Source organism: Equus asinus, chromosome 19 (assembly GCF_041296235.1).
Source record: "Equus asinus isolate D_3611 breed Donkey chromosome 19, EquAss-T2T_v2, whole genome shotgun sequence".
Taxonomy (NCBI): domain Eukaryota; kingdom Metazoa; phylum Chordata; class Mammalia; order Perissodactyla; family Equidae; genus Equus; species Equus asinus.
The window spans coordinates 8,270,941-8,291,884 of record NC_091808.1 but is presented as its reverse complement, the minus strand read 5'-3'; the positions used below and the strand labels follow the sequence as shown (position 1 = coordinate 8,291,884).

The following is a 20,944-nucleotide window of genomic DNA, read 5'->3' as shown; positions in this document are numbered from 1 at the left end:
TCGTATTTAGCTTTGGAATGCATTTAGGCTTTTATTCAAGATTCATCACATTTTTCTTTGGCTGGTTTTATACTGTTGGAGAAGCCAGGGATGATGGCTAAGATTTCCTCTAGATATAAATAGATCCCTAGACTCCCACCACCCTCCTCTAATTTTCTAGCCTATGTGTTGGATAGAAGTGGTACACATTAGTTGGGAAATGCTCACACTGTGTGGAAAGTATAAAGCTGAAAGTGCATACTGCCTTCTACTCCTAGAGCCAGCAGTTGGATGTATATCCTTCCTGACCCTAACTATGCTGCTATATCATTCATATAAATGGAGTCATTTTTATATGTATTGTTGTTTGGCATGCTTTTGTCATTCAACAGAATAATGTAGATTTCTTTTAACATCAGTACTTTATCTTCTGTGGCTTCATAGGATTCTACTGAATTGTTTTATCAGAATTTATTCAGCCAGTCCTTTTTTGAGTGGGTTGTTTCTGGTTTTTTAATTGCAGTGAACATCTTCATACATATGTATTTGCATATTTGTGCAAGTCTTTCTGTTAGGATAAATTCTAGTTACAGTTGTTGAGTCAAATTTTGATAGTTTAACCAGATTACCTTCAGTAAAGGCCAGTTTACACTTGACCCACTAGAGGTTCTAGATCCCTACATCCACACACTCTTACCAGCTCTGTGGTTCAGATTGAGTCCTGATGCTTTCCTTACTTCAAGATCTGAGCCAGGAGTGCCTTTGGTTGCTGTAGAATATCTTTAAGGAGTCAGTTCACAAAATGGATATTTTAGAGTTGACCCTATTAAATTATCCTTTCTCTGGAGTTAGAGAAGTTATTTTAACATTTGTGCTTGGCTTTTGTACTTTATCTGTGCTCTTCTCAAACTCTCCAAATCTTCTCTTTTTGTTGAAAATAATCCAATAAAAGGTTTAATTTGCAGTAAAGGTTTACTGATCTTCTTAGAATTTCACTATTAAACTTTTTATTAAAAAGCTTAATATTGACACTGTTTCTTGTTCAGGACTGGGACTTTCTAACTTGTTTCTTTCACCCTGCTGTGGTCTAGCTACTTCATTGCTGTCGTTGGTCTCACAGGTAAAGATCCATTGGGCCCCGCTAAATATTTAAATATAGACATCTTGCTTTGTATAGAGACAGAACTTTAAAGATTAATCTTTGGTGTTAAACGTGTGCCAGATGTTGACTCCTGACTATCATTTTTTCTTTTTTCTTATTTTCAGGCAGAGGCAGAGGTGAATGTGGTTTCTACCAAAGAAGCTTTGATGAAGTAGAGGGTGTGTTTGGTCGAGGAGGTGGCAGAGAAATGCATAGGTCGCAGAGCTGGGAGGAAAGGTAACTAAAGGATCCACATCTTGGTATAAAGGTTTCTTGGTGTGAAAAACTCATGTCTTTCTGCTTTCTGCAGAGGAGAAGCCTCTTTGTACAATTACAAGGTTTCATTTTTTTTAATGCTGTTAATTATTGATGTCAAGTTTTATGTAAGAAGCTTTTAAGTATTCATTATTTAGAGGAAGAAGCATTCTAGATAAATAGGTTAATATGTTAGTGCCAACATAGATTTTTAGTGATTAGAGTTGCTATTTGATTAGCATTCAGTGGGAAGCATTGACATTTTGTTGTTTGTTGCTATTAAAGCATCTTCTCTATATTGTTTGTGACTTTATATGAAGTCTATCAAGATGAATGAGGGCAGTTTCACAGGGGTGTGTACACAAAGATGTCTACTGTGATGATATCTATAGTATCAAATAATTGGAAACAATCAGACAGCTTAATCAGCATGGTTTTTTATATAATGGTATAGCTACACAGTAGAATACAATATAACCAGTAAAGTTAGGATGATTTTGAAAATATTTAGTGATGTAGGAAACCACATTCTAAAAGCAGTATATAAAACTATGAGTAACATATATCTAAAATAAAGCATATATCTAATTTAAGAAAATAACATCTCTGGGTCAGTAGAAGCTAGCTTTTTTGGTGGGTGAGATGGCAGATATTTTTTGTTTTTATCTTGATGCTTTTCTGTATCTTCCAAATCTTAGGCAATAGCCATGTATTTGTTTGATAATTTGAAAAAGAAAGAAATGCTTTAACGAAATACAGAAAAGTGGATGTCAGGGCTGGGAAATCTATATATTATTCTCAAATCTTGTTTGAAACTTATTTTATCTTTTCTAGGGGTGACAGACGTTTTGAAAAACCAGGACGAAAAGATGTAGGTAAGGTTTTCTTAGTGTTTTCAAGTATTTTTAGCTGGAGTTCCATGACACTACTAGTTCTTAACAAGGCTCACACATAAAGATACGTTTATTAAAAATCGACGCAGTTACCCGCACTTCTCCAGTAGATGGAGTTGTAACATTGCTTGCATTTAAAATCCCCTGGTTATTTGAGGGCTCTGTTGCATGAAATCAGGGATGATGAGTACAGCCATTAGGATTTGCTTGATTTATTAACTTTTTAGGTCTGTGTGTTTTCGGCAAGGCATATATTTGTATTTAAGCCTGTGTTGTAAACTGAAATTTCAAGTTAAGAACCAATCTGTTAACTCCTTTTCACATGTAGCTAGCATGTCACAGGTGAGAAGAGAGAGAGAGAATGCTAAAAGTTTTGCTTTTGTATCTGAGAGAAAAGGCTAAAACTCTGAATCTTCTTGCTTCAGTCATTTATTCACCTGGTCCTTTTGATGTAGTCTTTCTTTTTTTCTTATTTTGAGATGAGAACAGTCAAAATAAATTACATAGTTAAGGTAGCTACTGAAGGAACATAGTAAGAGAACAGTGTTTTGGTGTTTGTGGTGAATTAACTGTGGTTTATATTAAAGAATCTATAATGTTAAGATGGATTTTCTGACTGCTTAAAGGCACTACCTTACAAACTGCCAGTGGGTATTAATGTCTGAGAGAAAAAAATGCCAGTTTGTAGTAACATTGGAGTTAGGAAAATTACCATACAAGTTCCAAATTCCTAGAAGTACCAGAAAAGTTCTCCAGAGCATAATTGTATCTGACGGTGGTAAACACATCTCAAAACCATATGTTAAATATGTAAATATTGTTCACAGACTGATTTGCAGATTTTTTTAAAAACTAAGTAGTTATAACAGTCAACTTTGCATCGCTGTTTCCATATCAAACTCTTTTTAACATATCAATTATTTACATTTCTTATTCATTAACATGGCATTGGGGATAATCAGGTATATTTATATTAACGAAAAACTATTAAATGAGTATAGCATGAAGAAATTTGGAACAGTCTGGGTGGATAACTTATTGCTAGTTGAATGGCTTTACTCAAATTGTAGACTATTGGATAAGTATGATCCTGGGGGACTTGTCAGTACCTCTGCTTCCATCCTTGTCTGATTCAATACTTTTGCCAGTGAATATGGAGAGGCAATGAGCAGTTGTTTAAAGAGTACAGGGTTTGGAATGAGAAAATCACTGATAATCTAAGCTCTCAGGTATTGAATAGGCTCATAATAAGTGAAGGTGATATGCGCTACTGAAGTTTTAGGATTAAATAAGGGTATATGGACTCATTTATCTGTTCAACAGTTACTGAATTCCTACTCACGTGATAGGCTTTGTGCTAAGTGCTGAATAATTACTCCTTTTCTTTGGATGATGACATTGGTGTGTGATCAGATTTTCAAATTATTCAGTGTCTAGAGAGAGAGCTATAGAGTGGAACACTTGGGACTTGGGATCAGAATTAAGGTGGAACAAGGGACCAGATATAATCAGATGGAAGTTTAACAGCAGAAAATGCAAAGTCTCAGGTAAATAAACTCTAGAATCTAAAGTATGGAGTGCTTGTATAACAGCAGCGTGCTGGCACAGCCCACTCAGCTGACTTGTGCTTGATGTTGATCAACAGTGTGATGGTGCCCGGCTGCAGTGTTTACTGGAGCTACAGTGTCCTCTGTGAGTCACGTGATAGAGAGGCCCGCAGCCTTTTAGGTTATCACAGGACAGCTTAAAGATTGTGTTCAACACTGGGCCACACCTTGAAAGGAACCATACATTGGAGTAGGATGGTTGGGGCATTTGAATCCCTGTAATGGGGAATGCATCAAGGAAATGAGGCTGTTTACATAGGAGACAAGATTGGTCAGAGTGGAGAGAAGGGTTTATAGGGTCACTCTATGCAAATATTTGCTTTCCTATCTTGTGAAAGAGGAATCAGATGTGATCTGTGTGAGTCTAAAGGGTAGGTTTAAGGAGGCAGATATTTGACGCAATCTAATAATTAGAGTTGTCTGAAAATGGCTTGGGTTGCCTTGGGAAAGTAGTCAGTTCCTGTCATGAGAATAGCTTGATTTTAACTATTTGACACACAGTTGCACTTTGCTAGTTTGGATTAGATGAGTGTAAATTTCCTTTTCATCATTATTTGCCATCCTCATATATTAACTATTAATTCAATTAGGATAATTCCCCAGCCACCCTCAACAAAGAGTGTAGGTTCTTTTCTTTGCATTCCATAGGTACATCTTTGAAAAGGCAAGTTCCATAAAACTAAAATTGATGTGAAGTGGTTAAGAATATTAAGAAAGTTTTCCCTACTAAAATACCAGGGCAATTTTCACATATGTATATTCAAATATATCATATTGAGTTTTATTGAATGCTTTTTGATAACACGCTTATTTTACTTTATTAACTGTGCTAATGATTCTCTGCTTCTCTTTTTGTAAGTATTACACTTTTGTTGAAAATACTGTAGCTTTTAAAAAAATTGCTCATAACTGTATTTTATACTCTTCAAGAACAGCAATACTAAACTAGTTTTTTGGGACACACTGATGTATTGATCAGTTATGAGTTGTCCTATGACATCTAATTAAGATATTCTGGGTACTGAAGGTTCCAGAATGATTTGTTCTTTTTAAAATTAGAAACGGTTCTTATCTGTATGCTTCTTATGTGGAGAGAAATGGGTGGAATTAAAGACATCTCGCTAAGAATCGTGCATAACCCCCTCAAACACTTATGAGAGAACATGGAGGCAGAAAAAGGCCTGTGATATTGGACTTATAATTCTTACTCAGTAGGAATTGATTGCTCCATAGGGGAGACCAGTTCCAGTGATCATCTTGTAGTATGATTCTGATAGGATGAAATTAAAAGATCATTAAAAAATAAAAAATGGTCCGATGATACGAGTAGGTTCAGCCCAGTGTGATACCAATTAGTGCATTTTGGTGTGAAATACTTGGATGTAGACATAGCAATTTTTGGTTATTAGGCTGCTGCTGGCAGTTGGTAATATGGGCTTGTATATATATAAAACTAGGCCTTATGATGTTTAGTAACTACTTGGCTCCAGTTTGTTGGGACTGTCATACTATCTGTATTGGTTTCCAGAAGCACTTTTTAGGTTCGTTCCAACATGGTCTTCCTGATCATGTATTTGACATACCATCACTCAGCTCCCAGGTGGCCCAGATGAGTGAGCTGTTCAGCCAGGAGTTAGAGCTGCCCTTCCCACATCCCAGAAATTTCCCTCTCTTTCCATTTGCACTCCATTCTCCTGAAAGGGTAATGGTGTCTTTACAGGGAACTTAATTTTTAGTGTAGAAATTGTGATTCTTTGAAGTGAAAGAAGTATGAACGGTGCTTTCAGAAGCTTTCAACCCCCTAGACAAAAGTTTTTGATTGTATTTCTCAGTTGCTCTTTGTGAAACATTTATTAAATAGCATTAGTATACCTAACAACGTTCTCTTAGGGTGTGTGTGGGGAAGTCGCATCTGGTTTTCAGATGCAGAGTTATGTATAAACACTGTGCTGTGGGACTCATCTGACTGAATGGGGAGCATGCCTCGCCTGTAGTGAGGCTCATCCCGGGTCTCGCTCACTCCCTGTGTCACTTTGAGCAGCTTCACCTAACTGTTGGAATTGTGATCCGTGTGAGTGGCATGAAGCTCTTAGGAAAAAACATACCATGTAAATCTTCAGTAACACTTTATTTTCACAGGTTAGCTGAATCTTATTACTTTATTATAGAAATAAGAATTCTTGCTGTCTATATATGTTACAGCAGTCTTGGGTTGGAAAAAACAAATCTGTCATCTGGCTAATACTTAAGAATGCTTAAGATTTTCAAACAGCCAAAGTTCAGAATAGTTAAGTTTCTGTGTCCTTGACATTCTTCTGCTATTATCAGTCTTAGACCACTCCAAAGTTCTTCTTTATTTTCTTTTCCTTTTGGTCAAAGGGTAGAAAAACGTGACTTGCTGCGGTGCCCTGCTCTTCACAACTGCTTGCCTTTACTCAGCTAGTATTTATTTCGAGAGATGATTCCTGTGAGAGTCATCACCAGTGGGGAGGGTTAATGTTTCACTTTTCCCACATAAACCTGAATAAGGGAAATTTCAGAAAAGAACAGCCACAAATCTGTTTGAAACCCGATAGGGTGACTTTTTTGGTTCTTATTTTCTTTGGGGACAGTTTGATTTTTTTTTATTGAAATGAGAAGTATACAGAGGATAGTCTTAAACTGGAAGTAAGGGAAAGGGTTCATCTTGGTATATGTAAAATAAAAAGTGAAGCAGAGAAAGCATAATTTTCATGGAGTATTAGATTTGGAAAGAAAGAATAGAGTTCATCTAGTCCAGCCTCCTACTGGTGAACAAACACTCATTTTGTTTTTATAGAAAAAACTATTTGAAGTTGGAAACAGGAATTTGGATTTGAAAATACTTTGTTGCCTGATTATTTTTGCTTTATCTATTATAGATTTTTTCCCTAGTTGAATTATATTTAACTAAACTTTCATATCTACAAAAACTTAAATATATTTACATTTATGAGTTATTTAGAGCTGTCATGGTTTTTTATACCATTGAATGAATGAATCATAGGTGGGAAGGGAATATTTTTATTTAGGTTGGAAGCCATTCAGATGAATAGTTTATTATAATTTTTAAATCACTATTTGATTATTGTGCAGGGTAGCTTTAAGGTAGATATGATTTTTCATCTCCTTGCCGAAAATACCACCCTATATGTTCCATTCAGGCTGGAGCTTGTCTTATTTGCTCTGATCACTGTCTGCCACAAATATGTGAACATCTATATATGTTTGGGTGTCATTCTCAAATGCTTTTAGAATTGTGTATAAATCTGTACTTTGCTCTTTTTCTGTGAATTTTTGTTCTTAGCTGTTAAAAATCAAGGGAGTAATACTTACCCCAGTTTTGTAGTATAAAGAACCAAAGGAATTATTTTTGTTGTCTTGAAAAAAATAACAGTTTTAAAAGGATGTTCACTAAATATTGTGAAATCATCATTCTACCCAGGGAGCTATGTTTGCAACTAGACTGTTGCTTCAACTTGCAGATGAAATTGAGAGATTTATGGTTGATTTTTTTAAGAGTTCAGCTTGTTAAACTTCACTGTCCATTTTACCTTCATTACTGGTATCATACCACATCCTTATAAATTCATCAATAACATTTCTGTATAAATACCTGTCATGTTGAGATGCATTGATTCAGCAGATAACCACAAACACAAACTTTGTAAAGTAGATCGTTATATTTCCAGAATGTATATTGTTAGCCATTTTTTATGGGCATAGTCTTGATCACCATGATGTAATCAGAGAGATGTAATCAGCATTGAGAAAAAAGAAAACATGAGATGTGATGAAGGAGAAGTGGCTGCGTAATTGGCTGGGTATATTTAATACATTAAAAAATAGGGTGCTGTGGACACGTCTTACTCTGTCAGTCCTGTTTCAGAGATCTGAAAATTGTCAATGCTTTGTCCATTGATACGGATGTCCAGATCAGTCCTGTTTGGGCTCTTAGAGACCAGAGGAGTTGGAAGTTCAGGAACAATCTTGTCAAAATTCTCCATCTTGATTTGATATTCACCTTTGGAACTTCGGGTCAACAGAGATGCAAAACAGTGATGTAACATGATCTCGGAGGGTAGGTAGGATGTCCTCCTTTGGCATATTTCTCCAGTGCCTTCCTGCATTGCTGAAAGGAACACAACTAATTCAAAGTGGGGAGAATTTTCACGCTGGAGCAGAGTAGCCAGAGGACTCGATGGTGTAATGGAGTGATAGTAGGTTAGTGGAAAGATAAAGAATGGACATTCCTCAGAACTGATGCCATCAAGGTGGAAATCCACACTGGTCTGGTAGAGTTTGCCGTTTTCTCTTTCCTGATAGAGTACAGCTGAGACCCGAACACTGGTTAGAGGGCTAGGTCGAGTGTTGGCCACTTGGAAAATCAGAGTAGGTTTGCCGTCTGTGTGAGCTACTACTGCTAAATCAGTAAAACGAATTGAGAAAGCGCGATTTTTTGGCCGGGCAATCTTCGCCACAAAGGCACCTAAATTAGAAATCATTGAATTTTTTTTTTAGAATGAACACTTTAAAGATTAATACCTTTTCTAAATGAGAAGGATATATCAAATAGTTATATATTTCTTGGTGCTGTGCCTTCCAAATAAGTCAGGAATTGAACTCATTGTTAATTTGGGTAGTCTCATTTGCCTGAGAATTTACATCTATTCTTATTTAAAAACTATGATTTCAAAATGGATAAGCAAAATTCATTTTGTTACATAGAAATGTAAAACTTTATCCTTTAGTTTTTTATAAAGTTAAAGAATGGTCATTTCCTATATTCCTGCCCTACTTAAAAAAAAAGGTAACAGAAAATAAACGCAATTTACTTGCAACCAGATTACTTCAAGTTGAAGTAGAGATTAGATTCGGAGTAGAATGATTTGGTGCCGGGAGGGGACCATTAGAATGCGTGATACATTGAAGAATTTTTTTAACTTTGAAACTTGTACAAACTTTTTGTACAAGTTTAGGCTCTGGCTCTAAGGTGATTTCAGTGCACCTTTCAAGCGCATCCTCCTTGTGCCCTTGAGCTATATGGATCAGGGTTTTGTTTTGGCTTTTTTTCCTCCTTCTTTTCCCCAAAGCCCCCCAGTACATAGTTGTGTGTTCTAGTTGCAGGTACTTCTGGCTCTGCTATGTGGGACACTGCCTCAGCATTACTTGATGAGCAGTGCTAGGTCCATGCCAGGAACTGAACTGGCAAAACCCTGGGCTGCTGAAGTGGAGCCTGCAAACTCAGCCACTGGGCCATGGGCTGGCCCCTGGAACAGGGTTTTTTTTAAACCACTTTTGTGCCACAGACCTTGTTGGCAGACTGGTGAGATCTATGGCTCTCTTATCAGAATTATACTTTAAATGCATAAAAATAAAATATATACAAAATAAATCAAATATATTGAAATCCAATTAAACTTTTAAAAAATTGTAATATAGTACTATATGTGCTTTTTTTTTCCTCCTGAGGAAGACTGGCCCTGAGCTAACATCCGTGCCCATCTTCCTCTACTTTCTATGTGGGATGCCTACCACAGCATGGCTTGCCAAGTGGTGCCATGTCCGCACCCAGGATCTGAACCAGCCAACCCCAGGCCACTGAAGTGGAACATGTGCACTTAACCGCTGCACCACTGGGCCGGCTCCCTATATGTGCTTTATTAATACATTAAATAACAAAATATAGTGGTGGGGTTAGTAATTTCGAAGTACCTTAGTGTGATATAAGCATATCTGTAATTTCTGTTTGTATCAAAGTTACAGGTATTGCTGATGCTATTGTCTTTTGTTGCCTACATTTATAATCAAAGGAAGTGTCAAATTTTAGTTAGAGGTTAGTGAAAAAATTGCAAGTTTTTCCTGTTTAAGTCCACAGATCCCCTAAATGTTATTTAATGACTACTCCAGCTTAAGGACTCTTGTTGTAAAGGTTAAGTGATTTTTTTTTTTTACAGGTTATAGAGCCAGTTTGTTTTTTTATTTTTCAATTGTATATGTTACTTATAAAATTACGGTAGCCCTTCTTTATTAGAGGAAAGAGTCTTATGTATTATCAGGTTTATAAGCAGAATTTCAGAATCTTTGGCCATGTTGCCAGTGCATTTTGCTAAGGATGTGTATATTTGTTCTCTAACATGTAATGCTGACTATGGTACTCAGGGCTCAATAGTATTGAGTCAGTGTTGAAAAGATGAACTCAAAGGAGAAAATTCTAGCCCAGTAAAGAAAAAAAATCAAATTCCTCTGTTAGGTAAAATGACTGTCAAAATATGCGTTGAACTTATCCACTTATTTAACAAAATATTTAGCTTCTCTGAAAAATTCCTTTTAGACCTTTTGTTAATATTTTTTTGGCATAAAATGTTGCTACAAGTTAGTGTCATAGTGATCGCTTTTTTCTTAAGAAGTTCCAATAGGTAAAATCTAAGTATAGGATCAAGTTTCTTATAATTTCTCCTGTAATTTTCTTATCATTTGGCCCTAGACTCTTTCTTTTCGATCTCAGGCGTTACCTGCTAATAATGCAAAAAAATTATCCTTTAACACAGTAGCTTATAACTGACTGTATCCTTTCCAAAACATTTGTAATTTTTTTAAGAACAAAAACAGTTACCTGTGATGAAAGCCTCTAGCATGAGGCCTAGGAGCATTTGTATGGCAAGTAGGGCGATTGCACTTGGACAGTCACCACTGGGGAACATGGTACCATAACCGATTGTCAGTTGTGTCTCCAGGGAGAAGGAGAATGCAGCTGTGAAACTGGTGATATACTTAACACAGATAGTGTGGTTTTCAGGTGGGGCATCATGATCTAGTTCCAGATCACCATTCATCTCAGCTAGCACATACCAGAGCACTGCAAAGACAAGCCAGTGGATAACAAAAGAAGCAGAAAAGACCAACATCATCCATCGCCAGCGCATGTCCATTAGGATTCCCCAGGCATCTCGGAGATAGGCAAGACCTCTTTGAGCGCCGTCCATTTGGAGTGTGCTGTGGCCATCCTTGGTGACCATCCTCCGGTATCTCTTAGTTAGGAGAGGAGCAATGACTTTGCAATTACTGCCATCCATCTCAGGCTGTAAATCTCTGAAAGCAAGAGTAAATTAGTGAGCCCTTATCTGTTTTATAGTTAATATTAAATTCTGAGATCTCCGTCACCTTGTAACATCTTTGGAATGCTTCACTGACTACTGGGCAGGCTTTCCCAGTCTGACACCTGTCTCTCATTTCTCGTTACGTAAGGGGGCATTTACTAAGTCATTCATTGATAGCTAATGATGGGTTACCTTAGGATATCTCTTACTGTTTCCATGAATGACTGTTAAAATATTTTCTGGCATTTTAACATTTCCAAGTGTATTTTAAAATCCGTGAGGGTTGGGATTATGGTTCATGTCTTTTTGACCCCATGTATCTTTCTTTTATACAAGTCCAGGCATCAGGTATTTATTAATTTGACTAAACATGATGTCTAAATAACTTTTCATAACTAATTAATAGTTTGTAACATTAAAAGGAATGTTAAATATATGTGTTCCTCTGTGTAAATAAATAGAAATCATTTCGAAATGTAATGTTAAACTGTCTGCAAATGTTTTGAAGTCAATCTTAGTGCTGGGACAAGACTAAGCTTTTAGAGAGATTTTTTTTTTTTTTGCTGAGGAAAATTTGCCCTTAGCTGACATCTGTGCCAGTCTTCCTCTGTGTTGTGTACAGATTATCACCACAGCATGGCTGCCAACGAGTGGTGTAGCTCTGCTCCTGGGAACCAAACCTGGGCTGCCTAAGCAAAGCACACCGAACTTAAGTACTAGGCCATGGTGCTGGACCCTAGAGATCCATAGTTCTAATGTATGCTTTATAATTAGCCTATTGAAAGTTTTGTGATTAGATTTTATTTGTTGTTGTTGCTTTGTGACCATATTCATGGAGTCTTTCCTTCCCTGGCTGATGGCTTGCTGCCCTTTTGAATATTCTAGATGGCTTGCTGCCCTTTTGAATATTCTAGATTCTGATTAGATTGTGAAATGGAGAGAAAATTATTTTCTTGGCAAAATAAAAAATTCCAGGTAGAGATTCCTAGATAATACTAGTTTTGAAAATAAATCAGAAGAAAAAGTTTCAAGTTTAATGAACTAAAATAATCATTAAGACATTAAATGGCAATTTTTAAAAGATAATATAATTAGCTTTTCTCTATAAACCATTTTCATCAGTGGTTAGACTTTTCTCTGTGTGATGAGTGGAGTCTAATGTGTGCTTTCCATGTGACCATCCTTGCATATGACAAGTGTGTAGAGGCCACCAGGAACAGAATGGAAAATGCAGCTTCACTTCCCTGAGTGCACCTCTCTTGTTTGCCACAAGCCAGTCCTAGGAGTTTATATTTGACTCTTTTCCTTCTTTCTTCCTTCAGAAGTAGATGCGCTTGGCACTGTTGCATATCCCCTTCCTACCTTTTGAATGACAGTGACGCTTAAGAAGGGGACGGGAGGCCTGTGGAGCTAGGTTGTTGCTTGGGTTTGCTGGGTCCTTCCTGTGTCTAGGGACACTGGGGCTTTGGAGACTGCCTTCCTGTGTTTTGGAACTGGACATTGACCAGCTGGGTATATACTTTTCCTTTCGTCCTCAGGCTAATGTAACATTTATTGATTTTTTAAATTTATTTAGATTAGATGGCCATTTTGGTTTCATATTATAAACTTAAAAAAAATTAGGGTATTCATGTTTTATAATTTGTCATCCTAACAAGTTGTCATTATCATTTTATTTAGTGTATTTTTTTTTCTTCATACAGCTGTTTAATGACTCATTTTGCTAGATTCTTTAAATGTTTTAGGAGACCTGATCTCTGCCCTTTTGGAAATCATAACAGCAACAACAGAATATTCATAGGCACTGTGCTAGGTGCTTTCATATGGCGTTATCTTTAATTCTTTGGTATGTCAGCAAGATAGACATTATTAGCCCATTTTTCACATCAGATCACCAAGGATCAGACAGATAAAAGAAACCTACACAAGGCAGATGGGGGCCTTGGATTATTTGAATTATTATCCAAATCTGGCTGACTTCACAGCTGGTTAATTTTTTACTAGAAGAAGGTGTCTCTTTAGAGAGTTTGGTGAAATAAAAGTCTTTCCCCAGATGATTGGTATTGCATTCACAAAATAGTCTTTGACAACCAGATTTTTAGCTCCTTTAGTAGGTGTTCTTCTTGTCCCCATAACTGTCTCAAGTATCTACTTTAAACCATTGTTAATTTTATACATGATTCTTACAACAGTAACAATTAATAATAATAGCTAAGATATATTGTTTATTCTGTACTAGGAATCATACCAAACACTTCACATGTATTAACTCATGTGAGGCCAATAGGCAATGCCTGGCACAAAGTAATTTCTCAGTAAGAATTACTTGCTTTTTTGTTATTAATGATGTTTCTTAATTTTCCCAGTAATAAGTACTGTTATTATTCCCAGTTTACAGATAGTAAAATTGAGACCTAGTAAGTTTCCTAAGGTCACAAAGTGGTGGTGAACTCCACACTGAGTCCAGAGTCCAGAGTCAGTGCTGTATTGCCTCAAAAATAGACATTTTGACCCTGGTTAGCTTTCATGAAACACAGTGTTCCATTTGACTAGTTTTGTTCAAGAGCCACCACAGAATATTTGTTCTTCAGGAATGCTTAGGTTCAAACCTGTGATTTGTAGGCAGGAAATATGTTTCCAGTTAAGGAAGACATCTTAGAAGATTTGAAGATTAGTACAGTCAGAGTTATTACACAGTCTAGTCTTGGATTCCGTAGACCAGTAGAATTAAAACATGGAGAAGGGAGTTCTCACGTAGTGTTGCCAAATTTGTATTCTGCCAGGTGAGAAAATAATTGAAAAAATACAATACTATCATCATAATTTTATAAAAGAAAAGACATTTTGACACTTGAAGAGGAAGAAGGCTCTATCAGTAAAGGATAGTTGGCTGCTCTCACAAAGGTTGTGAACCACTGCATGGTTCTGCGTTGTCCACGGCATTGTGTTTTATTGTTTCTTGTTTCCTGCCTATGTGAAAATGCCCACCGTGGACCTGTACACTAGTGCTTGTTCCATTTATGGAACCACTGGTTACTTACTGTTTCAGGATACTTTTAGGGTAAGAAAGCTCCATTCTTCTTCTTGATTTTCAGCCTACTTTATTAAAGTTCTAAAATTCATTATCTAGTGAGATAGCCTTTCTATACATACTATAGCCAACAAAATTAATTATTCTCATTTAGGTCTTTTCAGGGATGTTACTTGTTAACCTGTACTTTTGTAGCACTCTTGTTCTAGACTTTTACAATTTCATCCTTTTTTCTCTTGCAACTAAATAACTAAACCCATGGAGAAACCTGTGAACAGGGAAGTCAAAAGGCTAATATCAAAACAGTGAAGCAGTACCTTTTTTATATATAAAACCTTGTTAGATCTTGTTTAGATTGTGTTGGGAAGTGAAGTAGTTATGAGAAGTAAGATTTTGATCCCCACTTAACAGATTAGCCTGAATAAGTCCATTCTTTGGACTCATGTAGTCAGTGTGGTTTAGTACAATGAAGACAAGGTGGGTAATCCAGCCCTCCAGGCCCTGGCTCTATTGGTTACCTACCTGCGTCAGTTTGGATGAGCAATCTCTTTGGCCAGGCTTCCTTATATTAAAAAAAGAAAGAAAGAAAAGAGGGCAATAACATGATCCCTAAAAACCCTGCATGTTTGTAAACTTAGTACCATTTCCTTCAGCTGATAGAAATTTCCTGCATGATTTTTTCTTTTTTTCTATATGATTTTATGTCTGCTTGTATGGTATTTAAAAAATTGTATTATTGTTGCCTGATACATGTAGATTTTCTTTCCATCAGATTTAAAAGTGTCTGATAGACAGATGTTATGTTTATACTATTATGTTTCCAAGTAATTTTCATATCTCCACAGGCATACAAGTACTTTTTGAATGTATTTGTCTTGGTTTGTATTTATATGATTCTCATCAAGTGATCCCAGTAGAAAGTAGAATTGAAGCTTGGGAAGGTTGACTTGTATCTCTGTGTGTGGGCTGTAAAATATTTGCCCATTTATAAACTGTTGGTGGAAAAATAGTACTTTATAAAAATGATAGTTTGGTTGCTTCATTTGATGCCAGAATAATGGATTCATTCTACTCTTTAGGTTGTAGCACTTAAAATTATGTCTTTTGTTACCATGTTGTAATGTAGTGATGTAGTTCATATTAAACAGTTACTATATAGACTATAACTACAAATGTTAAATGCTTACAGTATTACTAAGTTTGTTCAAGTCTGGTGTAAACACTTGAAGACTGTAGAGAGTCTTAGAATCATCTCCCTTGCCTTCCGTAATTAGGGCAAACAGTGTGCATTCTAACTATTATATAAGCTCAGGGATTCTTTGATATTTTCTTATTTGCAGAAGCATCTAATTTCAGTAATAATTCCATGCTTAAAAAGAATTTAAAATTAGGATACACATCATTTTTTTCACGGATTAAAAAAATAAAAAAGTGATTTTTTTTTTTGGTATGTTCATTTTGGATTTCTTTAAGCCTTTCCAAAAGAGGAAGATATATTTTTTAAAAGGCCTCTGAATTTTTTTCTAGGGCCTTTCTCTTCTACTCATTTCTATATTATAATGGAGAATTAGTATACATTTAATAAACAATTAAGAAAATTTCCAGTAATGCTTTCAGAAGGGCTATTATTCTATTTCTAAAATTTAAGGAAAAAGAATAAAGAACCTTAATGTATGACCCTGTAAGTAATGTCTTTGTTTTAAAATTCTATTGGCAATATCTAGCTCTGTCTCTATTTGCCAATCAGTTTTTGTCTCTGTTCCCCTTAAGGAAAGAAATAAGAATGAATATTATTTCATGTACTCACCAGTTCTTTTGCTGGGTCAGCCTGTATGCTCAGGTAGGTCTTGAGGAAACTTTTGGAGTCTGTCTTTTTGATGAGGTAATTTTAATCTACAAGTCTATTTTGTGGGTTCTTCTCTTGGACTGGGCTTACCGTTCACATTCCTCTGTTTATAATGTCGTGAGGGCTGCTTTCAGCTGAAGCTGATGTGATTGGTCACTTAGTCTGCAGGGGGGCCAATTAGCTCTGATCATGTGGAAAAGAATGCTGGTTTGTTAGGAGGTCTTTCTTTACCCAACACAAACCTTAAAAACTCTGGAGAAAGCCTCCAGAACTGACTTGGAGAAGGGGTGCATTTTTTCTCTCTAATCAGGACCGGTCTTTAGTAAATTTTCATAATCTTACTTAAGCGTTTGTTTAAAAGTTCAAAGGGATAAAATTCCCTGCAAGATTTCCTTTTGGCCGTCTTACCTTATATAGCATGCTGAAGTGTGAGATATTTCCTTTACTGATGTTTTTTCCTCCATTTCTTTGGGGAAGATTTCCTTGGATAAGGACTTGTAGGTATGAATTAATGAATTGATTTACTAGTTTTTTTTGCATATCCCATCTCATCAGAATGGCTACCACTAATTCTAGAACTAGTAATGTAGGTAACTTAGTTACCTGAAATCTTTTTTGGGGTGGGGCAAGGAGGCAGACTTTTTTTTTTTTTTTTTTTTTTTTAAGGCTATGTACAGAGACCTTGAATAAGAATAAACTAATCGTTTGGTACCTTGTACTTGTACTTATGGTTAAAAAACACACCTATGTGAAGAACTGATGGTCTTAGGTATGCTTTAGTAATATTTAGGGGAAGTTTCCCTGAGAAGTATGATGACAAGCAGTAAAACATAGTGTTCAGGGTACAGAGCATTTAACTTAACATCTAAATAGTGATTAGCTGGAAAACGCCTGTGAGCCAGTTTGTAGCAACCTCAAAATGAGCTGTGGGATGGCTTTGAATAATGCCTTACTGAGCGGTACTTTTCTCCACTTCCGTTAGCTGCTGATTTTAAAACTTTGATCAAATGTCACATGTAAGAGGATCGGGGAAACAAAGGCTGTGATTGTTCAAAGTAAAATCATGGAAGGCCTGCTGGGAAAATTATTAATGTAGACCAATATAATGCTACTTAGAAAGTGAAATCCGCCTTTGTAGATTCCTTTTCCTCCCGCTACAATTAAAAAAAATATTAATTCCTTCTTTGTTTTATTAATGCCGAAGATTTCAATACAAGTTCAGACACAGCATTGGAAACTTTGACCTTCATAACTAGAGAAGGTAGAAGCATAAAGGAGAGACTTGTATGTAATGCTTGTTCCCTGCGTGTACTGGTAGGAATTATACTTTATATCAGTTGCTGGTTAGCTGACTGGGGGGAAAAAAGCCAGAGTAAATACAGTGTAACACTGCCTTTCAGAAAGCGGAAGTACCGGAGTGTCTGCCCTGTGTCTTAGATAGACGTTATAGTAAGCAAGATAGTGAAGGATTTTACCAAACTTAGAAGCTCTTTCCATAATATATTCTGTTTCAGAATATATGGAGGCAAAAATGATTTGGCAAGTGAAGGCGTGTTCAGCTTTCTGAATTTCTACAATTTGAAAGTCTGCTATGGTCTATTAGACAATGATTCCTAATTGCTAACTCTCTATTGGTAATTGTATGGATATTGTAGACCAGCTCTGGAGTGCCCACTCAGGAGCATAGCACTCTCATTATAATAGCCTGAGCAGTTAAATTCATTTCCGGTTGAGGTTGCCAGGTCAGCTGAGATTAAACTGATACTGGCATAGATGATATACTGACTTCACCCTAAAACACATGGGCCCTCCCATCTAAACACAATTAGTGCTTTCATTTGGAGATGGCTCTAAAACATCTCTTCTATGAATGAACATAAATACTAGGTATCTGTTCATTGATTCATTTATTTTTATTAAAACTTACAATGATTAAGCAAGGTGCCCAAACCAGGTACATTACTCTTTATTAAATTCAATTCTCTGCCCCTAAAGGCATTTGATTTTCTTTCTAGTTGAAGTAATCTAGTATATAATTCATAGTTGTACCATGTTGTCCTTGAAAACAACAAAACCTTTAGTTTGAGCGCAATGTCCTGCCTATGTACGTAGATAATCTCCCACTTTAAGCCTTTAGCCTGATCTCCATTGTTCACTCTTACACCGTATATTTAGGTTTCCAGTTTTGCCCTCAAGCCCACCTACTGATTGTCTTCCCCAGAGATTTCCGGCAGCGTCTGGGTGTATGCCAGCAGACGACTAGGATGAGCCTGTAAGGGCTATGGGGCGTATTCAAACCACATGAGATGCTTTTTCAAAGAGATTCTGATATGCTGCAGCCCCTCCAGTCTCCCTTGCAGCCATGAACTGCTAGTTTTCAGGACCCATGTTAACCAGTGGAACATTGTTACCCTTCGGGGGTTAGGATGGGAGAAAAGTTGCAAATCTCTGGATATAGAATTTAAACTACTCCATCCTAACCATCCTGAGTTTTGTTTACAAGTAATTAAAAAAAAAGTAAATGTCAACACTTGAATGGGATTCCCTTTCACTGTTTTCTCTGGTATTAGAAAATATTTTTAGTGTTGATCAGAGAATATATATCTGAATGAAGGACTACAAAGTTACTCATTAGAGAAATTTGCACATAAACAAGCTTCAAAGTCTGTCCCATAATTCCGCTTTTGCTTTTGGAGGTTGGGCACTTGTAGGTTCCAAGTCTCGCAGCTGTAGATTTTGTTGGCTGAGTGCCTCTTTGCTCCATCTGAAGTTTTCCATAAACACCATTTTTGGCTGTGTGTCAAACATGCACACAGGTGCCCTTTTACTGCTCTTTCTCCTTAGGAAGTCCACTCAATTAGACCAGACTAAAACCAGTACTGCATTTTAATTTCACTTTATTTTTAGAAGAATCCTGTTCAGACTTAACACGTTAAGACTCAAAGAACCAGGTATTTCCTGCCATTGAGGGAGTGTTTGTACATGTAGTGCATGCGGCCTTTAGCACTTTTCACACACCTTGAGTTACTGTTGACGTAAGGACGCAGCACGCACCACACAGGTATATAGTTTGCTCGCAAAACAGCCATGCTTACTACATTGAATAGAAAAAATGTCTTTCCGTGGAGGGTAAGTAATCTTACCCTTCTCAGTGTGTGTACGTGAGGTCCTTAAGCAACAGTAATGCTCAAGAGACTGAAGTTTGGTACTAAGCGTATTTCGAGAGAAGAAGTGAGAATAGCTAGGCCCTTCCATAAAGATAGTACAATTGCTTGAAAAAGGAAATCTTCCTTTTCAAATTCTTTATAGCATTATCTGGGTCAGTAGGGAACCAACCTAGGTGTCCATCACCAAGGAAGCATAAGCAGGGAGGTGTGCCAAACCAACCAAATAAGGTCTATAACGTAATTCCACTTAGGTAACTAAACATGCATCCAGCATTTTACATGAGACTATTTAAATGAGTGTAGTAGTCCCCTTATCAATGGGGAATATGTTCCAGCACACCCAGGGGATGCCCAAAACCACAGATAGTGTATATATAGAGTTCAGTGTTATGTTTTTTCTTATACATAAAAAAATACATCTTAAGTTTGTGTTTCTTTTGTGACCTTTTGAAGGTCATAGATACTTTTAAGATTGACAAAAACCATAGACCCTTTTTTCTGAAAAAAGTAAAAGGCATGCTAGCATAATATGTGGTTCCAGTTCAAGGATTCCTAACCCACAAGCTCATTTATTGACTATAGGTTAGGAATATTTGGTTCAGGCATTAACTTGTAAATTATTCAATTACATTTTCTTTTAAATAATCTTGTTTATGAGTTAATCTGTTAAGATTTAAAAAAGAGGTCAACTAAAATATTTGCTCACTCAACTTTCTCATGGGGCTGATGTTATAGAATGAGGAAGACTTTGATTTAAATGCTGAGAAAGGCCATGTGGTTGTCCCTCACTAGCCCTGATCACTGTGGAGTCCTAGAATTTTTAGACATAAAAGGAACTTTAGATGTTCTCTTTAAGATGCCCATAAATGACTTTAATATTTGTCATTTATTTTAAATTATATCAGTAATAACACAAATATATATGTATTTTTAACTTAGATTATACAGATGAAGTTCTCTTTGACACCTTCACCCCCCCAGGTTTACAAAAATACAAGTCTAGGGGCCGGCTCCGTGGCCAAGTGGTTAAGTTCCCGCGCTCCGCTGCCGCAGCCCAGGGTTCAGATCCTGGGCACGGACATGGCACCACTCGTCAGGCCACCTTGAGGTGGCTTCCCGCATCCCACAACTAGAAGGACATGCAACTAAGATATATAGCTGTGTACAGGGGGGGGTTTGGGGAGATAAAGCAGGGAAAAAAAAGGAAGATTGGCAACAGTTGTTAGCCCAGGTGCCAATCTTTAAAAAGAAAAAAAAAAAAGAAAAAAAATACAAGTCTACAGTAATCATTTAGGTTATAAAGGATTTATTTTATAATGTTTTAGAGCAATTCTTGCGTACAATGTAACTTTTAGTTATATTGGTAGTAATTGGAAGTGTATATTTTATTAGATGGTGCTTGAAGTCATTTTTTTCCCCCTCAAAATAATTTCTGGAGTAAAATTTTTATATTGAAGAAGTTGGTCTTAACAGTTTTTTAGGGGTTTATATTTTAACATCATTTCTGCTGGAAGATTAACAAATTTAGTTCCATCCTTCCACTTTTAGGGATGTTGACAGTCTCTCTCCCCAAGATGTTCACTCATGGTATGCCTGTTGCCCTTTTAGAGCTTGTCACACTTAGATCCCAGATCTTCCTCTTCCTACTTAAGTTTTTGTAGAATTTCTGGCTGCTTCTGATGGGTTTAATTTGTAAGTAAGCCCTGGGTCAGGCGTTTGAATACCTAGGTTCTGCTTCTGATTTGGTCACTACTTAGGTATATGACCTCAGGAAACCCCCGTCCAGGTATTTGTTTCTTCACAGGAACAAATAGAGTTGATAATGTTTGACTTAACTCTTGTGGTTATGAGGATCAGATGCGATACATCAGTGCGTTTTGTCAACTCAAGTTTATTAAGTTATTAAT

At 36.6% G+C, this 20,944-nt stretch overlaps 2 protein-coding genes across 14 annotated transcripts in view; one reads left to right on the top strand and one right to left on the bottom strand.

Moving 5' to 3' along the window:
- The window catches only part of GIGYF2 (GRB10 interacting GYF protein 2), a 126,825-nt gene that overhangs the window by 45,519 nt on the left and 60,362 nt on the right, over positions 1 to 20,944 (top strand). For all 12 annotated transcript variants that reach the window (XM_070489390.1, XM_070489383.1, XM_070489391.1 and 9 more), the window contains 2 exons: positions 1,246 to 1,357; positions 2,210 to 2,250. In XM_070489390.1, coding sequence (XP_070345491.1) covers positions 1,246 to 1,357; positions 2,210 to 2,250 — 153 coding nt within the window. The remainder of the gene's footprint in view (positions 1 to 1,245; positions 1,358 to 2,209; positions 2,251 to 20,944) is intronic.
- KCNJ13 (potassium inwardly rectifying channel subfamily J member 13) lies at positions 5,980 to 16,017 on the bottom strand. 2 transcript variants are annotated; one of them, XM_014862539.3, is made up of 3 exons: positions 15,832 to 16,017; positions 10,510 to 10,985; positions 5,980 to 8,382 (listed from the first exon to the last, which is right to left on the bottom strand). In XM_014862539.3, the coding sequence occupies exons 2-3, from the start codon at positions 10,967 to 10,969 to the stop codon at positions 7,760 to 7,762; spliced, it is 1,083 nt and encodes a 360-aa protein (XP_014718025.1). In that variant the 5' UTR covers positions 10,970 to 10,985; positions 15,832 to 16,017; the 3' UTR covers positions 5,980 to 7,759. The 2 variants fall into 2 exon arrangements, with proteins under 2 accessions (XP_014718025.1, XP_044607528.1); XM_044751593.2 differs by having other exon boundaries at positions 5,987 to 8,382; positions 10,746 to 10,985; positions 15,832 to 15,968.

Excerpts from the sequence above, each read along its gene's own strand:
- KCNJ13 (XM_014862539.3), bottom strand. The coding sequence starts at position 10,969 with ATGGATGGCAGTAATTGCAAAGTCATTGCTCCTCTCCTAACTAAGAGA. Across the intron at positions 8,383-10,509 it reads GCTAGAGGCTTTCATCACAG|GTGCCTTTGTGGCGAAGATT; the intron begins GTAACTGTTTTT and ends TTTCTAATTTAG.